This window comes from Chiloscyllium plagiosum, unplaced genomic scaffold (genome assembly GCF_037043375.1).
Source record: "Chiloscyllium plagiosum isolate Xiang-an unplaced genomic scaffold, Cpla_swu_hap1 HiC_scaffold_12, whole genome shotgun sequence".
Lineage (NCBI taxonomy): Eukaryota > Metazoa > Chordata > Chondrichthyes > Orectolobiformes > Hemiscylliidae > Chiloscyllium > Chiloscyllium plagiosum.
Window position 1 is genome coordinate 31,053,956 of NW_028270150.1, and position 13,956 is coordinate 31,067,911.

General features: G+C 39.0%; 1 protein-coding gene across 14 annotated transcripts in view; it reads left to right on the top strand.

Moving 5' to 3' along the window:
• The window catches only part of synj1 (synaptojanin 1), a 101,134-nt gene that overhangs the window by 25,458 nt on the left and 61,720 nt on the right, over positions 1 to 13,956 (top strand). For all 14 annotated transcript variants that reach the window (XM_087992599.1, XM_087992600.1, XM_087992601.1 and 11 more), the window contains exons 3-10: positions 599 to 685; positions 3,872 to 4,139; positions 4,738 to 4,963; positions 7,601 to 7,684; positions 8,425 to 8,486; positions 8,637 to 8,733; positions 12,949 to 13,121; positions 13,219 to 13,300. In XM_087992599.1, coding sequence (XP_087848725.1) covers positions 599 to 685; positions 3,872 to 4,139; positions 4,738 to 4,963; positions 7,601 to 7,684; positions 8,425 to 8,486; positions 8,637 to 8,733; positions 12,949 to 13,121; positions 13,219 to 13,300 — 1,079 coding nt within the window. The remainder of the gene's footprint in view (positions 1 to 598; positions 686 to 3,871; positions 4,140 to 4,737; positions 4,964 to 7,600; positions 7,685 to 8,424; positions 8,487 to 8,636; positions 8,734 to 12,948; positions 13,122 to 13,218; positions 13,301 to 13,956) is intronic.

Consider the following 13,956-nt stretch of genomic DNA (forward strand, 5'->3'; position numbering starts at 1 on the left):
CTTTGTTTTTATTTCAGATCTCTAGCATTTTGCTTTTATGCAATCGTTACATGTTCATCCACGAATAAGTAATTATTTACACACCACATTTGATAAACCGACGTACTGGAATGTATGCAGTTTGAACAATCTTAAAAATAAAATGCTTGTTAGTTTTTATTTGATACAATGTTCAGTAATGCAGATGCTTAGAATGATAGTTTATCATGAAAATTTATAAGTAACATGCAGGTTCCAGCAAGATTTGCAGCTGACTAGATTTTTGACATGGAGTTACCAGTGTAGTGTAAGAAATATGTCGGTCAACTTGCATTCGTTAAGGCCCTGCAAACAATAATTAAACAAATGATCAAATAATCTGTTTTGTTCAAATTTATTTTGGGTGCGAGCATAATGGAGGTGAGATGCTATCACTGAGCTAAGGCTGATTCCGGAAATTCAAGGAAGGAACCTTCAGGAATATGACTCCCTCCCAAAACTTGATCTTGCTTTTGCTTGATGGTCTTTTTGTTGTGATAGATGAGATGTTGTGCATATTAAAATTTAACTTAGTGGCATTTCTTACCCAATATTAAGACTTTTATTTTGTTTCATACAGCATCAGCAGAGAAAGAAGCCATCAAAAACAAGTTCACAAAGCTACTAGATGCATATGGTCTTCTCGGAGTTTTGAGGTTGAACCTTGGTAAGTGAAGGAATGTTGATTAAATGTACAAATATAATTATGAATAATTTCAATATTAGTAATTTTTAGTAGATATAAAAACCATGTTCCACAGAGACCATTCCATCTGTGACTCCTTTGTCAGATCCACACACCCACCAACCCCATTTCTGCACCAGGGGGCACCTTCCCCTGCCACAGGATGTGTGAAACCTGCAACCACACCTCCCCCCTCACCTCCATCCAAGGCCCCAAAGGATCATTCCAAATCTGGCTGAGATTTACTTATATATCCTCGAACATTGTTTACTGCATCCATTGCTGTCTGTGGTCTCCTCTACATTGGAGAGACGGAGTACAAACTTGTGGAATGGTTCAGGGGACATCTCTGGTCTATACGCACCAACCAACTCCACTTTCCAGTGGCCATCCATTTCACCTCCCATGATGACCCATCCAGTCTGGGTCTCCTTCATTGCAAACTGGATGAAGAATACTTCATCTTCCACTACAGGAGCCTACAACCACACAGCCTCAACATTGTACACTGGTTTCCAAGTCTTCACTAGCATCCCTCCGCCCACCTCAAGCAAAAACCTCTCTTGACTTGATTTACCGGTCCATCTTCCTTCCCACCTATCCGGTCCACACTTCCCACTGACCGATCACAATCACCTCCTACCTTTTGCCCACCTATCATCTCCCACCTACCTTTGCCCTAGCCCCATTCCCTTCCCAGTCTTGATCCAGGATTATACCTGAAATGTTGACTCTCTTGTTCCTCAGACGCTGCCTGACCTGCTTTTCCAGTGACACACTTTATTTACTTTGACTCTGACTCTCCAGCATCTGCAATCGTCACTATCTCCTAACCCTATTTCTCATCAATAATATGTTGAAGCATTTTTGTCTTATAGTACTTTGCTGCTTGTCATTGATGTGCAACTATCCTTAATCTGAGGATTTGGGTTGAGTTTTACTTTAATGTCAATGCTTCTTGAAGGCCTTCAGCTAAATTCCCTATTGATATAATGCTTTTGCAAATGTTTGAATTTAAATTGAATGATTCAAAGCATCGTCTTTTTTTTTGGGAAAGACTATCCTTAAAACTTTTCATTTCATTTTTCATTATTTTTCTCCTCTGCTGAAGGGATTAACCTCTTGCTGTGAGGCAGTATGCTTCCATTGGCCAAGTATCTTGTTAAAGTGACTGCTATTTGCACAGAACTTGGATACTGGCAGATTACGTGGCATTGCTGCAAGAATCATTCCATCCTCACTGAATTTTTCCTTGTATATTTTTAACATGGGGGCACAAAAGAGAAATCAGGAACATGTGTTAATTTTCTTTTTTATTATTATGTGGCCTATCCATAATTGCCTTAAAGAGCTTCTGCCTTGAACTGCTGCAGTGCAACTGATATGAGTGATTTGCTAGGCCCCTTGAAAGGACAGTTTATAGTTAGCCACATTTCTATGCATCTGGAGTGTGATGTAGGCCAGGCATCTAAAAATACAAATTAGGAGTAGAAGCAAGCCATTCAGTCTTAAGCCTGCTCCGTCATTCAGTACATTTGTGCCTGAACTGTTAGTGTTTTGAACTCCATGTACTATCTACCCTCGAATAAAGGTAGATTCTTGTTAGGTAAGGAAATCAATCTATCTCTGTCTTAAATGTATTAAATGATCCTCACCTTGAGGCAGTGTGTTCTGAATTCTCTCAACCCTGAGAAATAACTTTTCCTAATCTCTGTCCTAAAGGGCAGCTCCTGCGATAGGGTTAGGGAAGTTACACATGGAACCACCTTTCCAAGTCTACCTTGTTAAGACCATTAAAGATCTTATAAGTGTCAATTAACACACTCCTTTTTCTTAATTTCAGTGGAAAGAAACCCAGACTATGCAAGGCTGGGAGATCTCCTTGTCTAAAGAGTACTTGTGAACCAGATGGAGTGTTATAGTAACTGATAACTTCATTGCACCATTATAGAAACTTGACTTCAATTCCATATTTCATTAATTGAATTTGAATTCCCTCAGCTGACATGGTTGTCTGCTGACATTCCCCTGGGCTTCTCGGCAATTTGTCTAATGACGATACCACTGTGCTGCAATCTCACTCTTTAATGTAGAGGAGCTATGGTTAACAACAGCATCTCAAACAAAGGCAAATCAAGCCATCACCCATGATATTCAAACACATTCCTATCGCTGAATTCCCCCCATCAACGTTCTGCTGGGTACCATTGAGCAGAATCTGAACTGGACCAGCCACACAGTAGCTACAAGAGCGAGTCAGAGGCTAGGAATCCTGCTGTGAGTAACTTGATGCCTGATTCCCCAAAGCCTGTGCATCATTGTCAGACCAAAACTAAGGGCTGTGACTGAATACATTCTCTACTTGCTGAATGAGAGCAGCATCAATATTGAAGAAACTTGACACTATTCAGGATATGAGTCTGCTTAATTGGCACTATGTCCTCAAACATTTTTCTCCATCACCACTGATACACTTTGCTACAATGCATCATCTAGAAGATGCACTGCATAAATTCACCAAGGCTGCTTAGACAGCACCCTCTAAACCCACAACCATTGCCACCTGGAAGGACAAGGCCAGTTGATACACCACTATTTGAGGTGTCCTCTCCAAGTTTCATGACTTGGAACTGTGTTGGTGCACTTTCACTATTGTTGAGTCAAAGTGCTGAAACTTCCTTCCTGACAGCAGTGTGACTGCCCCAAATAGACTACAGCGGTCAAGAAGACAGCTCACTACCACCTTTTCAAGGACTAGTAAGGATGAGTAATAAATGCTGGCCCAGCCAGTGAAACCCACATCTTCCAAATGATTTTTTTAAAAACATGGACTTAATAGTATCTCAGCCTCCAGTTATGACTTTTATTCCATTTAACGTACTGTCATGCCTAAATAAAATAGTTAATGTTGAATTTCAGTCCCTTTTTTCTAATTATTTCATCTCAACTGCTGCATTAATGTTTTCAGAATAGATTTAAAATAGTACTCTTTTAACAACAGACAAACAAACCTTCAAAATAAATTTTAATCTAATTAATGTGCACCTAGGACAGTGTTCCTAACAGTTGAACTAAGTTTGGAATCACATATTACAACTGAAATACAAATGTCTAATTGCACCACTTTACAACCTCAACAAAACGTTTAGTGCAGTTTTTTTTTTGCAGGTGACAACATGTTGCATTACCTTGTGCTGGTGACTGGCTGTATGTCAGTGGGAAAGATACAAGATTCTGAAGTCTTCAGAGTCACCTCTACTGAATTTATTTCTCTTCAAAATGAGCCTTCAGATGAGGAACGTATCTCTGAAGTAAGGAAGGTGTTGAATTCTGGAAGCTTCTATTTTGCTTGGTCTTCCAGTGGTGTCAGTCTAGACTTGAGCCTGAATGCCCATCGTAGAATGCAAGAGCATACAACAGATAACCGTTTTTTTTGGTGAGTTGAAGGTTGCTTTAATGCTTGGGTTGGAAACAATGCATCATTAGAGATTGGTTATAATATTTTTGATGCAGTGTTCTTTCATTTAAAAATGTAGGAATCATAAGATACATTGTTTACTAAATTCGCATTAGAGTCATAGAGATGTACAGCATGGAAACAGACCCTTCAGTCTAACCCATCCATGCTGACCAGATATCCCAACCCAATCTAGTCCCACCTGCCAGCACCTGGCTCATATCCCTCCAAACCCTTTCTATTCATATACCCATCCAAATGACTCTTAAATGTTGCAATTGTACCAGCCTCCACCACATCCTCTGGCAGTTCATTCTGTACATGTACCATGACAAATTCAGGTCCCAGCTTTTTTGGAACCTAAACTTTTAAAGACTTGTATATCCAGGGCATGCAAGTCAAATTTTTTAGTAGTGTGAATCTTAAGTCTTCCAAATGACCAGAAAGCTGTATAAATTACTTTGCCATAAGTAAAATGTAGTTATGTTTTAAAATAGCTTCTTAGACTTTAGTTATCTGAAGTTTTGATTTAGAAATGCGAATACTGACCAAAGTTTCCTACTCTTACATTATGCAGGAACCAGTCATTACACTTGCACCTGAAGCATTATGATGTGAATTGTGATGAATGGGCGTTGAGACTCATGTGTGGAGGAGTGGAGATCAGGACTATCTATGCTGCTCACAAACAAGCAAAAGCTTGCTTGATTTCACGGCTCAGCTGTGAAAGAGCAGGGACCAGGTTCAATGTGCGAGGAACAAATGATGATGGACAAGTAGCTAATTTTGTTGAAACCGAGCAGGTACAATATTTTTGAGTCAGTCTATTGTTTAAACCATCCTCATTTGATTCATATTACTAGTAACCGGTTAATGAGAGTTGCACAGCAACAAAGAAATTAAATTTTTAACATTATTCGTCGTAACCCAAATGTTTTTTTTGATTTTGGAGAGCTAATCCTCAAAACAATCTGCGTAAAAACCCTATAACGAATGAATTCAGTAACTGACAGGACCTTTTGTATACCTTGAAGATCAAATCAGCCCCCACTCATACTAACAAAGGCTCCAACAGGAATCCATCCTCATGCTACCCTTCTTCAACATAAAAACTAGTGACCTTCCTCTCTGAGTTGCAACTCTGTGCTTGCTGATGACTTAGCTGTGACATTCCAGGCTAAAGAAATTAAGGGTATTGAGAGAAAACTCACTGAGGATCTGTGTTCTGGATACCTGTGTTGAGGATGTACCAAGGAAGATGTGGCCTGTCAGTCCACAAGTGAAATATAAAGAACAATTAAATTGGACCATCATCTAAAAGGTGACCTTCTGCCCTGAGAGATCCATTCTTGATGGCATTGCAACCATTCACAGTGTGTCAGCTGAAGCGATTGAGTGAATTATTGAACTCCAGTATCGTTAGGGATAAAGAAATCAAAATCTGTTTTGTGAAAATGGTTGGATATCTAAAGCTGGAATCTGAAGAAAGAAATGGTACTGATGTTGTGTTTACCATCACCACTGGATGTCTGTGGTTTACAGACAATGAAGTACTTTGACAATACTTCAGAATGTTTCAGTGTAGGAACTTAAAAGTCAGAAGTAAAATTAAAAAAGGCCATGTCCCTCCTATGATTTTAGTGCTGTTTATGTTGTGACCATTTACCTCCTTTAATACTATGAGCTATTTTCTTTCCAGTGCTAATACTATAGGAATGAAACTAATGAGCTTGTTAACACCCCCTCCCCCGCTACCATCATCAGTATTCATCCCTTCTCCCTTTTCCTTGCATGGCAAAAGTGCTAAATATATTTTCAACGAAATCATTACAAATAATAATATTATAGGAGGAATATGATTGTACTGGAGAGGGGGCAGAGGAGATTTGTCAGAATGTTACCTAGGGTAGTGTTTAGTTCTGAAGAGAGATTGGATAGACAGAGGTTGTTTTCCTTAGAGCAGAGGAGACAGAGCAGGGACATAATTAACATTAGAGTGCAGACAGTAAGAAACTTTTCTTTGTAATAGAGGGATCAATGAGTTTAAGCTAGGGATCAGAAAGTTTAGTGGAGATGTGAAAAACACTTTTTTTCACCCAGAAGCTGGTGAGAATCTGGAACTTACTGCATATAGGATAAATGAAGTAGAAACCTTCATTGCATTTAAGAAATATTAATATATGCACTTGTATGCAAGGCTATGGACCAAGTGCTGGAAAATGGGCTTAGAATTGTTAGGTGCTTGTTTGTAATGTGGCCTTGATGAGCCAAACAGTTGTTCTGTGTTGTCAACCTTGATGACTGACCCTATTCCCTTCTGCAGTCACATACATTGTCATAACGGTAAAAATACAATTTCCTTTTTTGGTATGCAGTTTACAGCACAAACAGGCTGATGTGACCAACTGATTTATGTCATGTCCCACGCAAGCATTTTTTATTTGCAGTCCAGTGATTTGGCGTTAGTGTAGTCATGAAAGACATAGTGTAAATGCAAGTCTCTTTCTTTATTCAACCTTTCACTGTGTTGATTCTTTGGAGGAAATTGAGCAGAGTGGGCCCTAGGGTTTAGGAGAATGAGAATATCGAAATAAATCATAAAGTTCTGAGGGGGCTGAAGATGAAAAATATTTGAAGGTTGTGTATCTTTGACAACCTTCTGAGAAGATATCAACATCAGCTGCTGAATGTACATTAGATCAGAGGTTGATAGCATTGAAAAATAAAGGAAGTTGGTGATATGGAAAATAGGCAGACAAATTAAATTATCTATAAGTTATGATGTGTCATGAAATGAAGGAGTAGGTGTGAAATGCCAGGCAGCCCACTCCTATTTCTCATGTCCTACTGTTCTAATCAGCATAATATTCTGTTATGATTTGGAGATGCCGATTTTGGACTGGGGTGTTAAAAGTTTAAAATCACACAGCACCAGGTTATAGTGCTTCCAATTAAACCTGTTGGACTATAACCTGGTGTTGTGTGATTTTTAAATTTTGTTCTGTTTTGTTTAGATTCCCCTTTAAAATGTTTTAATGCTGTTACATTCAAAGGTTCCTTATGGTAACAATTACCATATTTTGAGCATGCTGTATATTGAGATTGAGGATTCCAATCTCTTCAGGAAGAAAAATGTGTCTTCTGGAATTAGCAGGATGGACTAATGAGGATATTATGGATTTTTCCCTATTTGGTTCACATTCCGTTTCCAAATTTTTCACTCTTCGTGGCAATGCAGAGAATAACATGCCCCTGATATCAAGATAGAAGTGGATATGTCTATCGAATGGCATCAAAAACCTGTTTTAATTAAATTAGTTTCTGCATTATTTTCTTCATTGTGCTTGAGGATAAGACTAAAAGCATTTGAACAATAGTCGGGAATTGTATTTAAACTATTATTCATCTTGATTAGTAATAGAGTACTTATTTTCCCACAGGTAATATTCCTAGATGATTGTGTGTCGTCCTTTATCCAGATTCGAGGTTCTGTCCCATTGTTCTGGGAACAACCAGGTCTTCAGGTCAGTCTTTTAAAATTATGCAGATTCTTGTTTTATTTACAGTTTATAATTTTATCAATTTAGATCTTGCATTAAGCTATTGCATCATTTTTTTCTACTAAGATTTTAATTTTCAATATCTGCTTTGATTACGATGATAAGTGATGTATTTCATATGAAAAAAGATGTGGGATTGAACCTCTGAAACTTTGGCACTGATTGCTGGAGTGAATAATGATAAACAATTTTATTATGGGAAGCACATACAGCAGTTCAATATTACTGCTTATTTTGAGGTATGGTTTGCCCTGAAGAAACCCTCAGCAAACCAGAGACATTTCTAACTGCCCTATCTCTATGTAAGTAAGCAATACCCTAGAAGGGGTTAGCAGAGATGCTTTTTAAGAAAACAATAAAGACTAAGTTTTGAAGTATTCATTTGTAAACAACTGTCACACTTGATGAAAGACTGTTAAAACTTAGCACATTCTGAGGTTAGAGTACTGAGAAAACTTGGACAGTTGATAGCTGGTTTTCAAAGCAAGGGAACTGGTGATTTTGCGGTCAGCCTTCCCTATATTCAGTCAATAATCTGTTGAAGAAAGTGCTTAACTACTTAGTTGAAGTTGAGTCCCGAAATGCATGTATTTATTTCTCTTTTTGAGTTTTCTTTCTTTAATTTTTCCATATGATTTAGTTGTTATCTTTGCATTATTTCAATTTAACCATTGTTCAAATTCTTTTGTGTAACTTGTGTATAGGTTGGGTCCCATCGTGTGCGAATGTCCAGAGGCTTTGAAGCCAATGCACCTGCTTTTGATAGGTATGAAATTTGCTTTCAGCAGTGATTGCTATCATGGAGTTGCAGTAACTTTGTCTTCGTGCAAAAAGTTCCTGATGTTCAAGGTTTATGTTGAAAACTAATCTTACAGGTCTCCATTTCCTGAATATAATTTGTTTTGAACTTTTACAGACATTTTAGAACACTGAAAAAGCTATACGGAAAGCAAACTATAATCAATTTGCTAGGAGTAAAAGAAGGAGAGCACATGCTCAGTAAAGCATTTCAAGTAAGTGACTGTACTTGACTGTTTCTTTATATTTGTTCCTGGGATATGAGAGTCACTAATAAGGCGAGACTTTGTCGTCCGTCCCTCAGTGCCCTTGAAGGTTGTGGTTCACAAGGATTAGTGACAGACCTGAGTTTGGTGACTGATGAGTAAGGTTAGTCTCTCGTCTCACTTAGTGCCAGGGTTTTGTATATGAGGGAATTTATTAGATATGTCCAGTGTGGTTTTTTTTTCTTTTGAAACAATATGTAAATAGTCCAACTAAGAAAGGGGCCATACTATTCCAGATTGGGGAATGAGCCCGTCCAGTTGATAAAAGTTTTGATGGGAGAGCATTTCAGGAACAGTGATCATAAGTTTTAAGTTACTTATGAATAAGGCTAAAAATAGTCCTTGGGTGAAAAACTCGGGGAAGGTTAACTATATCAGAATATTAAGCAGGAACTGGGGAATATAGATTGGGAAAGGTTGTTTAAAGGTAAATCCACATCTACCATGTGGGAATCTTTTGAAGACCCAGTTGATTTAGAGTGCAGGACCAGCATGTGAATGATAAGGATAATGGTAAGATACAATGATAAGGACAGCAAAATTTGGATGCTTGGATGAGAAATTGAGAGCTTAGTCCGAAAGAAAAAGAAGGTATGCATAAGGTCTAGGAAACTGAAGACAGACCCCTCAAACAATACGAAGACAGCAGGGAATAACTCAAAACAGTTAGGAGGTCTAAAAGGTATAAATAAAATGTCTTTAGCAAACAGGATTAAGGAAAGTCCCAAAGCATTTTGTCTGTTGAGGAGCAAGAAGGTAGATGGGAAAGAGTAGGTGCACTTTCAGACAAAGGGAATTTATTCCTGGAGCTGGAAGAACTAGGTGAGGTCCTTAATGAATACTTTGCATCGGTATTCATAAAGGGGAGGGGTGTGGAGGTTGGTGAGTCTGTTGAGGGATATGTTGATATTCTAGGGCACGTCAATATAAGAAAAGATGGTGTTGGGTCTTTGAAAAACATTAAGTTAGGCAAGTCAGGACGTGATTGAATACTTTCCACTTGCCTGGATGAGTGTAGCCCCAAAACATTCAAGAAGATGGACAACATCCAGAATAAAGCAGCCCATTTGATTTGACACAACATCCATTCCCTCCATCACCCATGCTCAGTAGCAGTAGTGTGTACTACCTACAAGATGCACTGTAGAAATTCACCAATGAACTTCAGACAGCACCTTCCAAACCTATGACCATTCCATCTAGAAGAACAAGAGCAGCAGAACACCACCACCAAATACTCAACACGCCCAGAGATTCTCGCCACCCTTCCATACATCAAATAATGATGACCAGACTACTCCACATCATAGTAACCCACAAACCTAACACCACACTGAAATAGCTCCTGAGGAATTTAAAGAACCCTGTACCAATAACCAGTGCAACAACTGCAAAATATCCTGCAAGGACTGCAATACAGATTGCATTGGACAAACAGGCAAGAAGCTAGCCACCCGGATGCATGAGCACCAACTAGCCAACAAAGGACATGACCAACTACCACTAGTATTCATGCACACAGATGCATCTGTTTGTTGTGGTAGGTGATATGACTTCTGGTTCTGTTTCTGAAGGGTTGGTAAATTGGGTCCAAATCTATATGTTTGTTAATGAAGTTCCAGTTTGAATTCCCGTGCGTGTCTTTGTTGAGCCTGTCCCAGGACAGATGTATTGTCCCAGTCAAACTTCATTAACAAACATATAGATTTGGACCCCATTTACCAACCCCTCAGAAACAGAGACAGATAAATAGCAAGCAGGACAGAGTGCCAACATGTCACCGGATGCCGACTGATGATATTATCTAGCATGGTGACAAAATGTCTGAGAACAAATCTACCAGCTAAGCAAGCAAACTTACAACCTGAGCTACAAATCTTCTCCAAAATTGCAACCACCACCTTAAAGTTCCCCTCCAAGCCACTCACCATCCTGACTTGGAAATGTATCATTGTTCTTTGAATGTCTTTGGGTCAAAATCCTGGAATTTGCTCCTTTTAATGGCATTGTGGGTCAACCCACAGCAAATGGACTGAGGCGGTTCAAGAAGGCTGTTCACTCTCACCTTCTCAAGCGCAACTAGAGGCAGGCAATAAATGCTAGTCAGCCAGCAAGCCCCACATTTCACAAATGAGTTAAAAAAACAAAAAAGTCCCCAGGACCTAATTGGGATCTATTCCAGAATGCTGAGGCAGGCAGATTAGAAAATTGCTGGTGCCTTCTATGAAATCTTTATATCCTCTCTAGTTACAGGAAAGGTTCCAAAAGACTGGAGAATAGCCAATGTTGTTCCTTTGCTTAAGGGCAGCAAAGATAATCTGGGAAATTACAGCTGGTGAACTTTAAGTCAACGTTAGAGAAACTATTGGAGAAGATTCATAGCACTAGGAGTCATTCACATTTTGAAAAATAGGGACTTATTCCTGATATGTAGCATGTCTTTGTGCAAGGAAGGTCATGTCTCCCAAACTTGAATGAATTTTTTGAGGAAGTCCAAGGATTGAGGTCAGAATGGTAGATATTGTCTGTGATCTTTAGGAAGACTTTAGACAAGGTCCCTCGTGACAGGCTAATACAATAGATAAAGTCAAATGGGATTCGTGGTGAACTGGTAAGATGGATACAGAACTGATTCTGTCAAAGAGACAGAGCAGTGGTGGAAGTGTTTTTTTTTCTAACTGGAGATCTGTGATCATTGTTCTGCAAGAGTCAGTGCTGGGACCCCAATTTTTTTTTATATATAAATGATTTGGACGAGAATGTAGGTGACCTGATTAATAAGTTTGCAGATGACCCAAAGATTGCGGCTGTGGATTGTGAGGATTGCCAGAGGGTACAGCAGGATATAGGTAGGCTGGATTCTTGGACCGAGAAATGCAGATGGAGTTTTTTTTTAAGATTACCTACAGTGCGGAAACATGCCCTTCAGCCCAACTAGTCCACACCGACCCTCCGAAGAGTAACCCACCCAGACCCATTCCCCCTAACTAATGCACCTAACTCTACAGGCAATTTAGCATAACCAGTTCACTTAACCTGGACCATCTTTGGACCATGGGAGGAAACCAGAGCACCCGGAGAAAACCCACGCGGACACGGAGGAGTATGCAACACTGTGTGGAAAGGTATCCTCAATGACAGGACTTTGACTCCACAAGCACTGTGTGGTGGTCACCCCACTTAATACTGTCATGGACAAATATGTCTGTAACAGATTGAGTGAGTGCAAGTTTCAGTGGTTTTTTTTTTCCTCTGTTCATTCTCTCACCACCTGTGGTAAGCCAATTTGGCGGATGCATCCTTCAAGTCTGGGTTGTAGTGGTGTTACTAAGCCACTGTTGACAATGGACGCTGGAATTCTATACCGAGCATTTTGTACTAATGCTATCCTCCGTGCTTCTTCCTTGGGTGTTTAGCATGAGCGCTAATTCATCTACTGAGATTCTTTGCAGATTATAATAGGTAGGTGCTTTCCTTGTGTACCTGAGGTAGGACCTGGAAACAATGGTAAGTATTCAGAGAGCTACACCCTTATGACTGCATACCCTGTGTAAATGCATCTAGTCAGTTTGTATTGTCACTGGGGTAGGACATAACCAGATTAGTATGGTTGACTTCTAGATTTAAAAAGGTCTGGCTGAAAAAGTTGATTTTTTTCAACTTGGGGTATAAACCAGTTTAGATGGTAATGCAGAATAGGTGGTAATAATTTTTTTTTCCCACACTTCTCACAATTTTACATTGACGTCAATGGAGAATGAAATTGGGTGGTGTGCTAAACTGGTTGCTGGGGTGCTGTTGCTCGTTTTGGTACTGCTACCCAAGTAAGTTTATAGACACGAATGAGGAAGTTGGATGAGGATACAATGGTGGTCAGTCACGGTTCCTATACAATGCCTACTGTCAGGGCTCAGATAGGGGAGATGGTCATTTGTTAATGGTATTGAAATAAGTGCTTTGAGGCAGAAAGAGACAGGAAGACTGAAAAAGAAGAAAATCTCTGTTTTGGCTGGTTCTTGATAAAAATAAATTCCAAGGATAAGCACATTTGGCTAAACAACTTTAATTCTTTTGTGATTGATTTTTTTCAGTGTTAACCAAACTCGACCACATAAATAGAATGCATTATGCCAACTTAGCCTGAGATTTATTTCTTTATGCTAGAGTCACTTGAAGGCCAGTGAACATGCTGCAGATGTTCCTATGGTGAATTTTGACTACCACCAGCAGGTGAAGGGTGGGAAGACAGACAGGCTTGTAACTGTGCTGAAACCCAAGGTGGAAAAGTTTCTGGATGAGTGTGGCTTCTTTAGCTGTGACTTCAGTGGAGTTCAGAGGTAAGCTACTCTATTGTTATTTCTATTCAATTTGGGTAAAGTCTTAGTGAGAAACTAATACAGCAATCTTATTTGAGCATGAATATTTTTTCCATAGGTGCCAGACTGGTACCATCAGAACCAACTGTCTTGATTGCCTTGACAGAACGAATAGTGTGCAAGCGTTCTTTGGGTTGGAGGTATGGTTTGAGTTGAAATTATTTGTTCTGATATAAAATATAAAAAAAGCTGGAGTTGCCCTGGGCATGAAAGCTCTTTTTCAAATGAGTGTTGACACAACAGAAACAGTTTACAGTTGTTACACAGCACATATACATGTCAGTGTTTTGGTGGTCTTGGGTTCTTTCACTGCTACATAAAGCATGCTGTTATTTGATTAGGTTTCTGCAAAAGAGAAGTTTAAACAATATTATTTGGAAAAGTTTACATTTTCATGTTTGAATCTAGTCACTGATGGTGTGGACGTGTACATTAAATGTCATTATTAATCCTTACACAGCTTATATGTAATTTGAAACTTTGTGCAGATGTCAGTCTGCAGATGCAAATCTCTTAACAATTATAGTTTGTAAAAATTTAATTCTGCAGTAGGTTAGTTGTATAAGTCTGTCATAAAATGTATTTTAATATGCTGCAAATATGAGTGAGGAGCAAAATCATTTTTATATTCTTGAACTGATTTTTACATACAATCCCAACCAACTTGTACCTTTTATATTGGCTGCTTAGAATAACGAATCATTCTAATGTTCAGTGCTTAATTATAGAGTAGTAATTTGTAGTTCAACCTTTAACTGAATTTTGGCTACTTCCTCCACTTCTTTCCCACCCATAC